The following is an 18877-nucleotide window of genomic DNA, read 5'->3' as shown; positions in this document are numbered from 1 at the left end:
CATCTGCAATTTCAATGGGAGGAGGGTGAAAAGGAAAGCCTCCATACATTTGGGATCATTATTCTTAAGTAACATAAACCCCCATCAAGCATTTAACACGCACTGAACTTGCACATTTCTGAACTTTTTGGGAAGGCACCCTTTCTGCTCAGTACTTTCAACTTGGTGCTGATCCAGTGTGACAGTTGCTATTAGACAGAGTACTCAAGTAGAATCTGTAGCACATGTTGTTATGTAGCATACGGAAGTCCTGAAGTTCTCTTGGGCTTCTTAAAGAATCCATTAGCTTTTCTTTAACTTTTTGTGTGATAACATTTGCCTGTGGAAAGTAAATAGCTTTCATAAAAAGATTTTGATACTTTAGTCCATCCTTAAATTCTAAATATTTTTTATTAATTGGTTGTCAAGTAGGAAGGACTGCTGTCCGCGGTCTCTGCTGCAGATTGAGACTGTGGATGACAGCTTTTAAGGGATATAAAAATTTCAAGAGGTTGATCTTCATAGAAAAACAGTATTTCCTTCTCTTAAACCTGCTCTAATCCATTTAGTAGTGTAAACTGGATTTCTGCCTTTTGACAAGAATTGAACAGCATTATGATATGATTAAGGGATAACTTAAACCTCCATGTGAAAGAAATGTGTTGAGTTCTGGAGATGTTGTTTTTATTTTATTTTCTCAAACTTTAACAAAACAATTTTGAATGAATACCAGAAATATTTCAAAGAACTGCTTACAATCTCTTAAGAGTATTGAAAGCTATACAGTAAATAATCCTAGTAGCAGAGAGGCCAATTCACACCTTCAGTGCATGCAGATTTGGAGATGTGTACTTCATGACTGTCCTTAGAATCTGGTCCTAAAGTAGAGAAAAACAAGCAATGGTCAGAAGTGTTCAAGTTGCCGTACTACCATTTAGAAAAAGATGGGAGGGGAGAAATCCTCTTTTCACTCAAGTTGTATTCATTAGACCTTTAAAATGAATGTCATCGTATTGTCCTCTTGCTCCCCTTACATTTTTCTATTGCTTTGTTTTTGTCTTCATCTGTTGTCCATACAGCTAGCCTAGAGACTGGTATGATGAATTTGTGAGCTGGAAAGTCGGTTATATGACAAGGGGTGTAGCTGCTGTGTAAGTTGTGCTAATAAATATTAAGTGTCTGAGTTGTTTGCCTTCATGACCTTTTGATTTTACAGTACGTCCCAAAATAGCGACTTGGTTATTTTAGAGTGGTAGTACATGTTTTATTGTTGAAAAAAAAACCCTAAGTAACTCTCCCGTCTTTGTTTGCTAGGGAGTAATCCACTTATTTTGTTCCTTATACTTTTTCATGTATTAGTGATACTCTCTTGTAAAGACTGTTGAGTATATTCTGGATGGGATTAAAAAAAAAAATCTCAACCAAAAATCAAAAAACCAAAACACCCCAAAAAACCTCACCATCAAAAAAACCCCCAAACCCAAACAAACAACCTCCCCAAAACATACCCTCCCCCCTTGCCTCCCCCCCAAAAAAAAAGAAAAAAAAAGAAAGGCAAGAAAACAACTCCCAAAAAAAAACAATGGGGGAAAAGAAGAGGAAATTATCTGAGTTAAGACTATTCTGAAATGCCTGGGATCTTTAATATAATGTCAGGTAACTTCATAGGACTTCGTCAGTTCTTTTGGTTATTAGAAGCAGAAATGTTAAAAGGTAAATCTGCTTAAAGGCTGTGTGCTTTCTTTGGTGAAGGTGCATTTAAATTAAACTGAAGATACAATGATAAGTAATGTGTAAATTAAAAGCCAGATTGGCGAAACTGCTGGGGTATGTTTTCTCTTTGTACAGAATTTGCTTTAAAGCTTGATTTACAGGACACACAAAGCATTTCCTTTTAGACGGGAACCTGATGTAGTTGTGTTTAGTGCCTCATACCATCGTGCTGTGTTTAAAAAAAGCCAGGAAGCAGCTTGAATTGAATCTCAAAATATAGGCCTTAAGTAAATATGTAGACTTGGATAAGTCTTGTTTTGGCTTGATATATGAAAGATTTTTCTGGTACTCAGGCTTCAGGGAGAAACTGAGCCTTTAATTTGTTGCAACATGAATGCATACATCTGTTTTATCTTACTACAGCCTCTTTCTTATGTCCAGTTACCTTTGTTGTTTGTATTCATACAAAAATAAAATCTTCTGAATCTGTAGTACATGCTTCTCAGCGCGCAGATTCTGAAGGTTTAATTACAAAGAACACTTTTTTGATGAGAAACAACAGGATAAAATTGACTATTTCTTTCAACTTAAGTTTTTAGAGTGTAATTTGGTATGGATTAAAATAACACTTGAAACTAAATTCTGAAAAGGTGAAAACAGCTAATTACTTCTTGCACATTATTAATTACTTTCTTAATTGCAGTCTGCTAACAGCCTATGTTTCTAGTTGTTCAGCCAAGCGGTGTACTTCATACTGCCTTCAGCCAACAACTCTGAATCCACATGATGGAGGGTAAAGATAGCATGTATTTCCCTCAATCTGTAACAAGGATATGGAGTGTAGGAGAAACCTTACTACCAGATGCAGCCAGCTTAAGTCATGCTTCCAGTGCTGATTAAGCTTTCCCTTTGTCAGACAGATGCTTTGGGCCTTCACTTTTCCTTTTGCTAATTTCAGTTTGCCTCTAAGTGGCTGGTAAACAGTGTCTTGTAAATCTTCGGGTAATTACATGTGCTTTTTTAATTAGACTTGCAGAGAAATTGACCAACAGCAGAGAAATCAGCTGCACATGAAACTTCTCAGATGTCAAGGAAAATACTGTGTTTATTTCTTTTCTTGTCTCTAGGTATATATACACTTTTTTTTTCAATGCTGGAAAATTTTCATGGGGAATCTAAGCCTTTAAATTCATGGTGACTGCACTGCATTGTTTGCAGCGATATGATTATAGCCAACATGGAAAATTCCACTTGAAAATCTAATACATGCAGTGATTTGAGGGGAGGAGGGTGTGAGGTAAAAATAATTTAATCACAAAATTCAGACATATTGCTGTAGAAATGGAAGTAGGCAGTGTAAAGGAAAATGTGGTGTAAATGGAGAGTTGCTATTTTTGTGGAACTGAGGAAATCAGTTTATACCAATTCCATATGTTTCTAGAAATGGTGGCAAGGGGCACAGTCATTATGTAGTCTTGACTACTCCTTTCTTCTATCTTCAGTACAGGAAAACAGTTATCTTATGTAGACAGATGTTTGGAAATTTGGTAGACAAATTTCCAAGCATTTTCAAAAAGTCAAACCTTACAGATATTTCCAAGTCCTTCCTTACAGGCTCAACTAAAAATGCATTATTGAGAAATCAGAAATAAAGAATTTAATAGAAATAATGGCCTTATTTGCATCTCCTAAACAGGTGAGATTTCTTTGGAGTAGAAGGTTTAATGAAAAGAATTCTTTCTGAAATACTGAAAATTGGTGTGTGAAGTGAAAGGGTCATCTTGGAAGCCACACTGTACAACCAGGGAAAGGAGAGAGGTATATGGTAACCATCCCTTTTCAGGATGCACTTCATGTTTGGGAATGTATTTGTTGGGTGGTCTGCTGAGGAAAAAAAATGATAAAAGTTGGAAGATACTAGATGGAATTTGGCCTGGTATCTGTTGCAAAGTGAAAAAAAAAGGGTCAAAAAGTCAGTCTTGGAGATGATGTTCTGAAAAGGTTCTTAATTTTCACTGGTTTGGATACTGTGTATGTCAGTGTTCTCTAGGCAAGAGAACGTGATCCATTGTTTGTGCTGGTGCTTCTGTATTGGTGGAAATGGTTTTACAGTATTGAAGTGAGGTTGTGTTATTCTGAATTGGGTCTGAATCTCTGCCTCTCTGTGAGTGTGCGGAAGAAAAATTTCAGTAGGGCATGGAACCAGAGAAGGAAAAAAAAAATTGCAGTTTCCAGTAGATTCAGATTAATCAGTTAAGAAGCAGGCAGAACATAAGTCTTCCGGTGTTATATGGGAATAGCTGTCTGTCTGCACACTGCATTCATCCCCTGCTTAGGAGTTGTGTCCAGTCCTGACTAAGTGGGGCCACACTTCCAAACTAAACTGCTCTTCATTTATTGAAATCTCAGAAAATTTGAAGTAACTGAACTACTCAGAACTACTTAAATTGTGACACTTGCTCTTTCATTTTATGAGGTGTTCTTATGAGCAACATACATAGATATAAAATGTAAAAAAAAAAAACCCAAATTTTGTATAATCTTGGTAAATTATTATTATGTCTTTCTGGATAGAGCCATATTTATTTTTGAGTCATTCTATATGCTGTTGTAGAAAACAGGGCATTTTAGCTAAAGAGATGTGCAAGTTAGAATAGATGTTTTCTTGGCTTAAATAGTGATAGGCAGTGGTAGCTGCCTTTAGAAAGCAAATGACCAGCCTTCTGAGGGAAGAGACACTGAGATAAAGAACATTTTTCCTCTCCTTCTCAGCTGTCACTTGTGCAGGCCTAATAGAGTGTACAATCTCTTGATCAGTTAATTCACCTCTATTTTCCAGACATTCATGCATTGTTACATGTTTGTCAGGTCCTCTAAAATGCTTTGTATCAGACGCATTTTGCTATTATTTGAGCTGTGAAAGCTTTTCCAAAAGGGTTAATTTTTTTCCGCTCTGTTGTTGCTTTTCTAGATACTATGGAGACTTTATTCAGGTTCCAATTTCGAAAAAAGGAAAAAAAGAAAAAAAAAATAGCCCCATGCTACATTTAGAGCTAAAATATTTGGCATGGGGCCAAACTTGGTGTCTGTAGCCCATATCGTACTTCTTACTGATGCCTTCTGATAATTGTAGCAACATTTCTTGATAATATCTACAATATGTCACAAAGCTGACTGTTTTATATTAGTGTTGGAAGGCAAAACATAAACTAACATTTCTTTGTGTCAAATTCTTTGGTGAGCTCAGTGGTAGAATCTGTAATGATTTGAACTGATCTCAGTTGTGTTCTAAGGGTCATAAAATAAAGCGGCTTTGGCATCCTCTGTGTACTTGTTAGCTCCTGTTTCTGAATCACTTGGCTTATCTCCAAAATCTACTTGAGTGAGTTTTTTTATTTATTTTTTTCTTTGCCTGTTTTGTTGGTAACAGTAGGAATTATAGCTGCATGAAGGACAGTAACTTACTGAAATAGGTTTTGTTTTCTAAAGTTCTGTGAAATGTCCTTGGTTTGACAAATGGTTTTACTTACTTCATCACAACTAACAAAACTAATAATTGTCTGTATTTTCTTCTAAAATTTTTTGTCAGATGCTTCCTTTGAGTTCAGTTCAGTTTTGATTGTGATGCTGCTTCATGTGTCATTTTTCACATAATGATTTTAGATTTGTTTCCACCAACTGATACACTACATTTGCTTTAAAAGTCAGAAGTTCTACATTTGTTAAGTTAGGTTTTCTCAAAAACCACAGGGCTTGAGATGCTATTTATTCCTTCTTGTATTAGATTGAAACAATACTATTTTTTTTGCTTGTAAAAGTACCAGTTGTTCATTTGAACATTAAAATTACATAAAAATCCGTAAGTTATTGTTATGATCTCAAAGCAAAACACTAAATACTTCAACTTCATAATTGTTTTTGGTCTGGTTTTCTTGGCTTTATGTTTTCTGCCAATACATACAGCACTAACTTCTGCAACTCTAACCCTATTCTCTGTAGGGTCCTTTCTTCATCCAGTGTAAATCAGAAAAACTCTGTTTTCTGTCAGCAACACGTGCTTTCTGTAATCTTATTCAGTTACTTTGTCTCAGTTTCTATCTTGTGTTCCTTTTGAATTCCCTGTGCCTCTTCATTCAAGTCCCCCTCGATTTTAGGTCTAAAGTTTAGTGCTTCTCAGCAGCATACAACAGCTGGGATTAGAGTCAAAAATGATACTTGCGCTCAGTTTATGTGCCCTTGAGAAGAAACAAGCTCTTCAGAGACTTTAGCAACTAAACTCCAGGTTTTTACAGTGCATGTTTTGTTTAGAGTGCTTTGTCCTTTCTGAAATTCCTTTGTTTTGTACATATACTTGGCTTAGTTTCATAGAGATGTTAAGTAAAACATCTATGACATCTGGTTATCCTCCCCAACCAAGAGACTGTTTCAAAGCAATGGAACATTTGCATTGAAAAGTATTAAAAAATGGGTGATTTTTTAAGCTTTACTATCAGAAATAGGAGATCCCATTTAGCAGCACTATATCAAAAATTCCATCCTTGTGTACTTGCTGTAAAAGAAAAAGTTGCAAATGATTGAATTTGAAAAAAATGTTTTAGTAATCAAACTTACAGTCTAGTCAAACTAATAGATGGCCCCTAGTTAGAAGATGGGCTTGTGGTAACTGGTAGTTCGTGTTATGAAACAATATATGTTTTTCTGAAATTCACTTTCAGTTGTCTGGAACCTGGAAATTACTTAGAGTATCTACCCAGTAGAATTGACTGAAGTGCATTGATGTGTTCTCTGGAGATAATGTCATGTTGCAATTCTTCTCATAGTATTTTAGCCCTTGAAAGCTGCAAATTGAAGTGTCCATGTTTTTGCATGTATTTTGTGCATTTGAATATTCTTGTTATTCTCTACAGATGAATGATCCTATATCAAATACAGAAACATATCTAAAGATGTTTCTCAGCTATTGTAGATATCTCTCCTGTCCCACAGTGTAATTTTCTGTGTGAAAAGTAAGGAAGATGTACTAAAAAGTGTATGAAAGTGTGTGCTTGCTTTGACTTCTGTTTTGCATTCTTTTGATATGAAAAGATTTTTTTAAGTATTTTACCACTTTGCTTTAAATTATGCCACTGATTCAGTTGCTCTAAAAAGCCTAGTTGTACACAAGTTGTGCAGATTAGGGGAATTTAGCAGTCAGAATTTGTTTGCAGAAGAACCTGGAAGTATTCCCCAAACTCTTATGTTTTCTGAATGCAACACTCATGAGCACAGCTGGAAAATTTAGGTTATGAGTGGAAAATTGATTTTAGGGCTCCAGTGCCCCTTGTGAGCGCAGCTTTCTAGTTTTAAATTGCTTCAAATTTTTTGAGATTTTAGTAAATGTCGAGAAGTGCAAAAAAGGAAGGAATAACATAAATGAAAAATTAGAAAGAGCAAATGTTTATGATGAGGGTAAGACCTACATTTCATGTTACTCTGATTCTTTATTGATGTGCTGTTTTCTATGTTTGTGTTTTAACATGAAAGATGATTACAGTTTATTTGGTGTAAGCAAAGTAGTGATCAAGTATGGTATATTATTAGACTGAGAGTGATAAATAGAAGGTTTTAACATTCAATCATTTTCATATTTTGTCACTGTTGCCATGAGTATTTGCTCCTGTCTGGAAGCAACAGTTCAAAATTGTTCTTATGACAGGGTGGCCAAAATCTGCAATTTTCTTGGGTTGGTTGGCAGCAGAGAAAGTCTGAGGTAGAGCATATCACGTTTATCACTTCAGAAGGGGCTGTTACTGCATTTACATACTTTGTTTTGTGGTTATGATAAGAGATTTAATCCTTAATAAATTTTTTTGTATGAGGTAGCTGCAAAGACCTCATTGTATTTCTCCCTGATCTTTTGAAGATACCAGTGCCTGCTAAAGTGGAGCAGCATTGTGACTGACTGTTAAGTTGCTTCAATTTAATTTCTCAAATAGAGGTTGTCTTTCTTGTCCATGCTCTTAGGACACTGCATAGATATACCCCTCATATTTCAGCATAGATTTTTTTTCACAAGTCTTTGGAATTTTTGTGTTGCATGCAATTTGCCTTACAAGTAATAGCAACTTTGTTTTTCTCCTTTTTGTCTTCCTCCTTTCTTACATTCTCCTTATGAACTCAGCAAAATGCTAGTCTTTTCTGATTGAGATTGCAGCTGAGGATTTGCATATTTTTGAGCATTTGTGTCAAGACTTTGGAAGAACAGATTTTGTTGTTTATTTTTTTATGGTGTTCAGGGGTTTTAGAGTAGACTCATGAGAGAACAATCACCTTTTTTGTGCATACATTTTGTTTTCTCCGCTTCTGTTTCTGTGTATTTATTTGTGTATGCTTAGGGCTGATGTCTTTTAATGGTTTCTGTAGTACCTTATGTCCCTTCCTTTATTTTAATAGTAAGAGTGGAACCTTCCAGTTAGTTTTTTAGTGCTGCTGCAAAGCATAGTAGTGTATGCTTTTTGACTGCCTAAAGACACGTTCAATTATTTCAATATAATTTCTTTCTGACATGGAGTCTGTCTGACAAATCAATACTAACCTCTTCTGATGCTGAATCCAGTAATGCTGGTCTGGCTTATAGGTATGTGAAGTGTGTTTTCCTGTCTTCAGGCTCTCAGGAGAAAATTCAGTCACTTTTAAATGGATGAGTTACTGCAAAGCAGCTATTCCAGAAAAAAGATCTTACTTAAAGCACCTATTTTTCATGTGTCTTCTTGCTAGTACCACTGAGGAAATGCAGTAGTCAATGAGGCTCCTGTCAGAAATTTGTTCTTGCCCTTTTCTCCTTCAAAATGGTCCAATGTTTTTTGTTGAAATTCTGTAATGATTGTATGCAAAGAACTGGATGTAATTAGGGAGAAGAGGGTAGTGCCATAACTAGGGGTAAATAGTTACCCCCATAAATGGGAGAGTGTCTGGCATGCTGATGTGTTAGAATGCCAAGCAATTTGACCAAACATGTTAGTTATACATTTTTGTTAGTTAAAATTTCACATCTAAGGCTATGCTGCAAGAATGGGATGCAAGAAGTTACCTGAGATGAATTTCTCTTTTTCCAGTACTTTCTGTTGCTGAACAGCTTAATTGATGCAAAATGCAGTCCTGGCCTTTGGTTTGTGTTCTGTTTGGGAGATAGCTGTCAAGGGTTTGTTTTCATACAGTTCAGAATTGGAGCTACACATGCACATTGCTTTTTATTGACGTGATTTCTTGCCTTGGCTGTAAGGATTGTCAGATGTACCATAATGTGACATTGTTTGTCAAATAACTGACAACACATGATTTCTTTTTAAATTCTGTAACTATGTAAAAGTCCTTGTTACTTAACTATGCTTTTTCTCTGCTGTGTGAGATGCCACTGAAGCAGAAAGAGGTTTCCTGATCAGCCTATAATGCTTGGCTCAGAGCCTAGTTAAGTATTACACTGAAATTCTAAATTTGGGGTGGTGGGGATCAGCAAGAAATGAACATCTTACTAGTTAAAAACCAAGCCAAACCAACACACCCTTCCCCCCCCAATAAATCCCAAAGCATTTCACACTTGCTTGAATCTAAAGCTGAGAGGGATGAACTATGTGTTAAAATTTATGACTTGGTCCTGCCTCCACACTTGGCACACTGAATTGCCTACTGTCTGTTGTTCTGATTTACAAAAATAAGTAATTTTAATTCAGCGTACTTTGAAGTCATGGAGACTATGATGCAAGAATGTACTACGTTGTTTGTTACCTCTGGCACCAGTGCAAGGGCTTGCATACATTTTTGGCTTATACTAGATTGTCAGAAAGGTAAATTCCAAGCTTCTGAAGCTCTGCTGGAGTTCTCTGTCTCTGCCTGAATTGATCCTCATAGTTTTGTCATCAGTCTGTTGCATCATTAGCATGTCAGCTTGAGTAATTCAGTTTTGCTGCACTGTATATCCTGTGAGTGTTGGCAAGAATCATGTCCTGTAAGCAGAGTATGTTTTACTATCTAGTCTTGTGAATTCTTGTGGGAACAGAATGTGTGCACCCTCCCTCCCTCTCTGCACATCCCTGCTACCTCTTATCTCTTATGAAGTATCAAATTGTTTTAATCAGTTAAATTAAGCTTTATGAGAAAAAGCCTCCCTGTGCCTGTAAAGACTACTCTTTTCCCCTTTTTCTTAATTATTAAAAGCTGATTAACCGTGGTGCACCTGTAACACTGAAAATTTGAAATTAATTTACCTTTTGGGTTTCCCTAGATCTCTTATTTTCTCCTTCTTCCTAGTGTCATATTATTGTTGAAACAGGAATAGCAATTCATTATCTTTTTGGTAAGTTGAAATACAGGGAAATTTATTTGTACAAGACTGCAGGGCTACTGGTGACCTTGAATTTACTGATTGCATCTTGTTACCATGAACCCATAACCTTGTAACATAACATAACAGAATGAAATAGAGATGTCAGAGTTTTATCTTCTAATACAGTTCAAGGACTAAGTATGAAATGATTGCAATATCTGGACAGACTCTGCCTAATCACCAGTAGCTTTTACCAAGCAGGTATCTGATAGAGATGGCCTTGGTGTTGTTCACAGATCTGTTCATGCCAGGAAGCTGTGCATAGGAAGAAATATTAATGCCAATGTAGCATGCTGACTTTCTGAATGGTGTCCTATAATTAATAAAAACATGACTCAGTAATATGGTGAATCAGTGTTGAAATGATGCTATTGTAGGTTTTAGTAATGTGAAGTGACTTGATTCTGAAGCCATCCTATAATATTTACTGCTTCCTTTGCTACATCCTAAAATTATTTAGATATCAGAAGTTGAGTGGCATTCTTTGTTGATGATATCTTGGCCCATTTGAGGCAAGAAAGATGGAGAAAAATCAGACCAAACTCATCACATTCTAATGCATCATTTTTTGTTTCTAAGTTTCTTATTTGCTTTGTCCTTTTTTGTATTTGTGCTGTACTCTCACAGCTGTATTTATATAGTCCTCCTAAACAGATGAATGATAATAGAGTAACGTTTTATCTTTGTTTAACATTGCAGTCAAAAGAAAGAAAAAAGGAATCTTCAGAGCATTCAAAAATATACAGTAGAGTGGTTTGGTAATTTAATAGAACAGCTGCATCTAGTATGAGACATTATAGAACAGACAGTAGATTGCTATAAGTTAAGAAAAGTAACAAAAGGTTTAGATACAGTCTTAGCTGTGACAGCAGGCCTTGGCCATAAGCTTTGCCTGTAGCTTTTGCTTTACTCAAATGCCAAGATCTGAGGCTTAAGTATAGGACACTGAAGGATGTGGCAGGCACTTGAGTCTTGGGCACAGATGTACCTTGAGATAGCCCAGGGCTTGTCTTGTGGGAGTGAGCACGTTTAGAAAGATCATGGTTTGAGGGTGTGTAAAGAGGTGTTTTTCAATATGACACTTGTTTATGTAAAAATACTGAAATAGGCTTGTTGGCATTAGGATTTGTCCAGCTTGATGTGGATGGAGTTGTTGCTGTGAATTATTTTTCTTCAGTGCTAAATACTTGCCAAGCTGTCAGGGAACAGCTATGGTGTTTGTCAGTGAATTCACCTCCTCTGTGTGGAATTTTTGCTGCTGTGGCCACTTCTGTCTGGAGGTAGAAATCTCTTCAGATAAGACCACATGCTTGTGTCACTTGCTATTCTCACTTGCTTGTCTCTTGATACTGCCATTTTCATGAGAACAGCCATGCAGTGAATGGTAGCTGCTCTTTATGGAAACTGGTTTTGGTATCAGTATTAAAGCCCTGTACATTGTTGAATTAGCTACCAGCCTCTGCAGCCAAAAACATGTTTTCTCCTCACAGCTGCTTTCAGGCTTCTGTGACTTCAGAAATAAACCACGTAATATGTGCAATACTTGTTGCCCCTGTCTGTGTTCCTTTTTTTTTTTTTTTGTGGGGTGTATGTTTCTAGTTTTATGTGTTGATTTTTTTCCCAACATGTGTGTTTCCCACAAGATTATTTCTTGGATTACTCACCTGTTAAGTGAAGTAAGTCTCTGTCTCTTTCTGCTCCCATGCCAGTTTTCTGCATGCCATCCAACTAAAATACCTTACCATAGAATTATTTAGAATCCTTCAGTTTCTTCTTCAGCTGTTCTTGTTGATGTGAATTACATTGGTCTTTTCAAGGAGCTAGTTTTCTGACTGTAGTTTTACTATGTCAACTTACAATTGCAACTGACCTGTTCCTTTGTATGAACTTTACTGGTAATAACTGTAGCCACCCTGAATGCATAGTATTTTCAGTGTGTGGAATTTTTTTTTCCCCACGAGAAAGATTGCTGTGTCTCTGTGACATTGACCCTGGTTTGTCTGCCCTTATTAGACAGTCCTGTATGGAGCAGTACCCACAGCTGACATTGGCAGAAGGTTTCTGTTTTTATCAGCTGAAATGCAATACGAAGGCACATGAGGTTATGATGTAACGCAAAACCTGTATGCATACAGTGTAATGTCTCTAAAGGCTTCAAAACTTCACATTGAACCTTTTCATAGTGAAAGCACCGGCTTCTTAGCAGCTTTTTTTAGTCTCTTATTGATCTCAGTTGAACTTTCATCCCTACCTGGGACAGTATTGCATCAAGTCTACCGGTCTGATTATTTTGGGCTAATAAAGTGAACTATTGTTCTGATGAAATAAATAAAGTGAGTATGTTCTGATTCAGGGTGGTATATCAACATGGCTGGTGTCATTAAAGGCACAGCTTACATAAATATTTAATAGTCTGACTTTCTTTTGTTACAGCAGTAATCACATCAATTTAGGTATACATTTTTGCTTCTGAAATAGTATTGGCACTGTATTGGGATTTTTTCATGTGTTAACTGTGTTTGTCCCTGCTGTCAAGTGCTTCTGAAATTAATTCTGAAGGGGAAACGGGAAAGAATGAAAAATGCCAGTAAGAGAAGAAGAATTCTAAGCTTCTCAGTTAAGTAAAGGATCCCATGTTAGATTGGTTAATAACCTTAATATGGGAGAAGGTAGGGCCTCTGACAATCAGCACTTTTGCTAGCTAATGTCCAAATTAAGATGACCCTGCCATTATTTCCAAACTGTGATAGAAAGGAGACTGTTTTCAAGCATCCATTGTTAACTACATTAAATTTTTTGTTAGATTATAGTTGGAAGGGCATTGAGAAATTTTAAGAAGGAATTGTTAAATGAGAAGTGGTAAGATCATCCAGCCCTAGTTCTTAGAGCTCATGTCAGTCCATTACAGCAGTAATTTAATGGAGTGTTACCACAAGACATTACTGCCAGCAGAAAAGTCTTCTGCAAGTGTCACCAAGTGTTTATGCAAGTGTTTTTTTCTGTAATGCTGGTTTTTCTGTAATGCTGGTTCTATTAATTAGAGCTAGTTTGCACTACTAATTTGTTGGTGAATTATGATGTATTCTTCCCAAGGTGGCTGTAATCTTTGATTATTTCCCCCAGATTTTCTTGAGTACAGAGCTGGTTCTGTGTGCATGGTGTCATACTTTTCGTTAAGGAGATGCAAAAACTACTTCTATAAAAATACTTTTTGAAAAACAAATCTTGAGACCTTGAAAAATATTTGCTGAGTTGAGTAGCATTGTATTTTCATTTAAAGAACGCTGTGAATTTCTTTTTGGAAACAGGAAAAGGTCTGTCTTACATTTGTAAAATATTGTGACTTTTTTTTTTTGAGAATACTCTTAGGAGAATTGTGTATTGTTTCTGAAAGGAAAAAAGAAAAGAAAGAAAGAAAGAAAAAAAAAAAGCTTTATGAATTTTAATCCTCTGACTCCTGTGATTTGGAGCAGGCTCTTCACCCATATCTTCTCCCCTTCAGACACATATCTGAAATAGCAGACTGTAGAGTTCATACTTGATACAGCAGTGAGGGGCTTTCCAAACTGGAAAGTTTGTGGACAGATTGAGACAGAGTATTTAAAGTATCCTGGGGAAGAAACGAAATGTAGGTCTTCTGTCTCCTGGATACTAAGCAGGTAGAAAATTTTGAAGAAGAATCTCATATCCTGGAAAAATCTTTTGTTGTGTTGCACATGTAATGAATATCATATTTCAGGGGTTTTTTCAGCTGAATTCTCTTTAAGGTTTTTCTCTCTAAGAGAAAATGCTTACCATTTACCTGTGTGAGCCTGCTCTTTCTCAGTTTTCTCAGGCAAGGACATTAATCTCGGTTAGGTAAAAATCTCTAGAATATAGGGTGATTATTGAAGGTCTGGGTAGAGAGTGTGAATCTAAAAAAAAATCATATTTTATTAGAGGAGATTCTGATGTTTGTGTTAAAGCATAAATCCAGTTGGGTGGGATGGCTAATGGGTTGGGGTGTTTGTGTATAACTCCATAAGTTGATACTGAAAATGTAAGATAATGTTAATAATTTGGAAAAGTGGAGTGAATGTTTAACTTCAAGGTGTATCTGTAGAAGTGAAGTAGGCATGTGTTCTTGTGTACGTGTGTGCGTATGTGGATTTATAGGAGACAGCATCATTAAATATGTGTGAATAATGTATATAAAAGCCCTGAGAGGCTGCTTTTTGCAAATGCTGCATTTTCTTTCTGATATTTTTACAGTGGTATTACTGAAATTGATTTAATAAAGCTTTTTCAAGGTTAGTGAAAATACAGTTCAGTTAAATACTCTCCCTCTCCCTTCTCCGACATCCTCCATTCCATCCCCTCCACGATCCATTGCCCCCCTTTTCTCTGTTCTTCCTCCCCTTTCTTCATTCACTGTCAGGAAGGGACGCCTCAGAAGAGTCATTTCAGCTCAGCACGCCACCGTCAGAGACTAGTGGAACCATCAGCTACAAAAGTGAGTGCCTTTTCTGAAGGACCATTTCTAAAATGCAATGTTGTGTCAGCAGAGGATTTGTTGCTAAAGAGAAGCTCTTCTATGTGCTTGGTGGGGATTTAGTTATTTTTACTCATCTGCAAGTGATATAATCACTATCTCTAAAGGTGAACTTCAGTACTGAATTGATTCATACTCAAGTGCAGCTGTTGTTTTTTAGCTTCAAAAAGTTGGGGGGATGTCGCTGTTGAGCAGCTAGCAGAGTAATGGAGGCACCAGTTCTCAGTGGCAAGAAGGAATGACCTTTATTGTTTTGATTTCATCACATATATAGAGTTCTCAAAAGTCACCCAGATTGGTCAGTCAGAAGCCTTCCCCCAGGCCTGATTGGCCAGGCCTGCACTGTCCAAGTTCTGGGACACTGTTCCAATAACATCCAAACTTTACCTTTATTTATAAAACACAAGAAGAATTCTCGTGGGAAAAACCTGTGCTAGCCACAGGGGGAGATTTTTTTTTGTATCTGCAAAGTGTAATAGAAACTGTATGAAAAGTTGTACTCTGTTTTTATCAGTTTGTGTGATGTCTTTTGGAAAATCGATGTGTAATTAATTTGTCTCATTCCTAAATGAAAGGCTTTCATTGAGTAAAAAAGTGGGCAAGGATATGGAAAATAATCAAACACTATTGCCAGGCATTATGAAGCAATATGAAGTTTCAGTGTGACCAAATACAATGGCATCAAAAGGTGGCATTAGCAGATACAATGGTAGTACTTGTTAGTTCATGTTAGTTTTTAGAGATGTGCTCAGAAAACTTGATAGGTTCAGTGAGGGTGATGTTATTATGGAACTTCTAATAAAATGTAGTACTTTTTTATTATGGAACTTCTAATAAAATGCATAATTAAGGGCATCAGTATTCACCTGCATTTATTTTGTGCTACACTTTTGTGAGTCCAGTAAAAATGAAACTGTCTATCCATTACTACCACTACCTGGAAATCCCATTTTTCACTTTATTTGAGGTATTGCAGAATTCATTGCAGTATTTACATGCAACTTTTGAGACACTTTGAAGTAGATCTATGACTGTAGTCCTGCTCTTGAAATAAAAGCCCTGGTTTTATATTTTGCCTTATATTCTAATTACGACTCCAAGCACTGTTGTCAGCCTGATTCTTTCTGTTGCTATGTATGTTCATTCATTAAATTTTACTTGTGTTGATTTTGACTGTTTCTTTCAGCGTGTAACAACTTTATCAATACTAAGATATCCTTTTGGGGATCTGGGCAAGGGCGTTTTGGGGTTTAAAGAAGCAAAAGTAAGTCAAACACACACACACACACACACACACACACACACACACACACACACATATAAATTATATGTATATATATATATATCAGCCTGTTCTCTTGACAAGCCATTTTCTGTGTGCATTACTGTTCACTAGAATCACTCCAAGTAATTACCTTAATGTGTAGAGCCGTAGGAAAAATGTCTACTGAAGTGCAATTCTGTGGACGTAAGTGTGCTAGGTTTTGTTCCTTCCTCTTACCTAGTTTTCCTGCATTTTTTCACAATGCGCCGATGCCCTACTGTGCCTCTGGGTATACTTTGTCAAAGGTAGGTGTGCTGTCAAAAACTCCATGTGATAGGTACAAGATAACCTTGGTATTTACTCTTCTGTTTGCTTGGGACAGAAGGAGCAGAAAGGGTCTCGACTGGTGTTTTTAGGGTCCTAAGCCACTGTCCTTTACTGTCTTTGCTGTGGGGAGGACATCCTGATGCACTGGGAGCAAGTCAATTAGCAGCTCAGCCCTGCTGGATACCAGCCCTGCATCCAGAAGTGGGCTGTTACCGCACACCATATCATGCCCCACCTCTCTCCCTACAATGGCTGCCAGCAGTTTCAGAATGGCCATCTGCGTAGAAAAGACTTATCACAAAATAAGAACATTGCTCTGGTTGAGTGTTTTGTTTTGGTTAATATGTGTGTGAAGAGAGAGAAGGGCGAGGAGAGAAGAGAGAAGGGCGAGGAGAGGAGATACCATACTTTATGTCCAAAGTTTTATATGCTTTTTCTTCTCACCCCCAACCCTTGCTGTGTTCTTGAAAACAACTCCTACAGCTGAGAGGACTGTACCTCCCTGGTTTGATTGAGGTAATTTGAGGTATTAATTTCTGTATGTTTCCTACATGCCTTTTCCTTTCATTAGTGCATGGGTCAAATGCAGGGGCTTGGATGATGTGCTTTGGGCTCATGGAATCATGGAATTGTTACAGGCGGAAAAGCTCTCAAAGGTCATCAAATCCAGCTGTTAACTCAGCACTATATTCACTGTTAAACCTTACATCCCCAAGTGCCACATCTACGTGTCTTCTAAACACTTCCAGGGATGATGATTCTACCTCTTTCCTGGCACCCTTGTTCCAATGCCTGACAGTCCTCTCAGTGGGGAAATTATACCCAATACTCAATCTATACCTCCCATGATGCAACTTGTGTCTAGTACTTTTCTAGGTCTCAAGTCTAGGAAATGTCATGTTAACCTGTGGTCAGACCCCACTCAGGCTGGCCCAGGTAATGGAACGTAGAGTCTGGATTTAGCCATGGCAGCTCAGCAGAAAGTTCTAGAGTCGGGATATTGGCTGGTGATTGTATGACAAGGTGGCATAGTTTGCTGCTGTGCATGAGAAGTGTCCTAGAAGTGGACATGAGAGGTGTGAGAAGGTTGTATTCAACACCTGTTCTCAGGACTGTTGGGGCTGTACTGGATTACTGCTCCATGGACTGAGACTACTCAAGAAAAGGAATGAAAACAGATTTGCCCTGCAGTAGGTGCTACAGCTGATTGTCTGCTGGTTGGAGGAGAAGCCCTGAGCGGATTTGGCTGGGGAGAAGTATGGCACGCTTCCCTTTTTAACAAACTGGTGAAACATTGTATTCTTCACAGGCTCATATGGGTTCCAAGGACATACTTCAGGCAGTGTGAAATTCTCAGTGTTTGCCATTCAGATCATTATGAAAGTGGAGTAGGGAAGTGCTGTTAGCGCAGAGCCTCTGAGAGAAACTGTGTCTTCCCTTTGTATTCCTGCTTGTACTGGAAGGACTATTGTTTTCTGTCAGAGTCACCTGCAGACTGCTGCAAGTCAGTAGGAGTGTCATCAGAATCCGTCTTTCCTGTTGTGTGGCATGTACCAGTAGTTGCTGTGGCAACCTGACCACCACTCTGCTTGAAGGAATCCATTTGCAAAGCAGCTGATGGAGAAAGCCCACGACTTTTCTCTCATGAAGTTATAATCCAGCTGGGAAAGTTGAACTCCAGTCATTTCAAAAGGCAACAGCAGCACAGCCTGTCTCCCAGTCCTACCAAAGACTTAAGCTGCATACTCTGTGTACCTCTGCAGACACACCTGCTGCAGTGCCTTTTGACAGCCTCCTCTACCGCTTGGGCCTACAGGTCATGGATTATACATTCCTGGCTGCTGGGGAGTGAGGATGCTCTCCTGATCATGACTAGGAAGATGGGTGAGAGTCAGCTGTGCAGGTAGTTCCAGAGCAGGAAGCTGTAGAGGGAAGACTGGCACAACTTCTCCAGCTGCTTGTTTTGTCACACTTACTTATTGCCTCAGGTAGAGCTACTAGTTGTTCTGGTGGTACAGGTACACAGAAACCTCATGGTCTTCTAGTTATTCTAAAACAAGTACTACTTTGCTGCTTTGAGACCAAAGATTGCAAATTCCCATCAACAAAGCTCACGTGCTTTTCTTTTAAGCTTGTTAATTCAGCTCTTCCTAGTTTAGAAAAAACACCCCCCCACACATATGCACACGTATAAAAAAACCCCACAAAACCAAACAAAAATCCAAACCAAATGAACTTGTTACTTTGAAATGGTGTTTTGTATCTTGGCACTGTAAAGACTGGGGGGATCGCTTTTATTCCTTTTGCCTTCCTGTGCAGCTGCTGTTTGCCCAGGTGGCAGGATGTAATGGAAGCTCAGGCTGCACAGCTTGTAGGGACTGTTGCCTGTATCAGGGATGCTCTTTGGGCTTGGGGGAGGACCATCACAAACTCATAAAGGAATGCTGGTTTTGTGCCTACATTCTGCTGGTGTTTTATTCTGCATGTCTGGTCCTGGGTTTCCTTCATCTGCCTCCTAACCTCATGGTTATGGGAGAATGGTTGTATTTGGGAGATTTGGAAGCAAGGCAGTGTGTCTCATGAGAGCAGCAGCAGTGCTGAGTGAGTCAGAAGACACTGAGGTACAAAGTGCCCAGAAGATCCTTCACCTGGCGTCAGCTGACAACAGTGATTCACTTGCATCTGCTCGTCCTGGACCCTG

The 18877-nt window shown here is 37.9% G+C and overlaps 1 protein-coding gene across 6 annotated transcripts in view; it reads left to right on the top strand.

The window, feature by feature from the left end:
- MAST4 (microtubule associated serine/threonine kinase family member 4) overlaps positions 1 to 18877 on the top strand; it is a 232727-nt gene that overhangs the window by 36966 nt on the left and 176884 nt on the right. For 3 of the 6 annotated variants that reach the window (XM_085042885.1, XM_085042884.1, XM_085042889.1), the window contains one exon: positions 14472 to 14546. The exons of the other annotated variants lie outside the window; for them this stretch is intronic. In XM_085042885.1, coding sequence (XP_084899011.1) covers positions 14472 to 14546 — 75 coding nt within the window. The remainder of the gene's footprint in view (positions 1 to 14471; positions 14547 to 18877) is intronic. 6 annotated transcript variants of the gene reach the window in all.

This window comes from Lichenostomus cassidix, chromosome Z (genome assembly GCF_008360975.1).
Source record: "Lichenostomus cassidix isolate B80296 chromosome Z, HeHo_3.0, whole genome shotgun sequence".
In the NCBI taxonomy this organism is placed as follows: domain Eukaryota; kingdom Metazoa; phylum Chordata; class Aves; order Passeriformes; family Meliphagidae; genus Lichenostomus; species Lichenostomus cassidix.
This window is presented reverse-complemented; position numbering and strand designations above follow the sequence as displayed.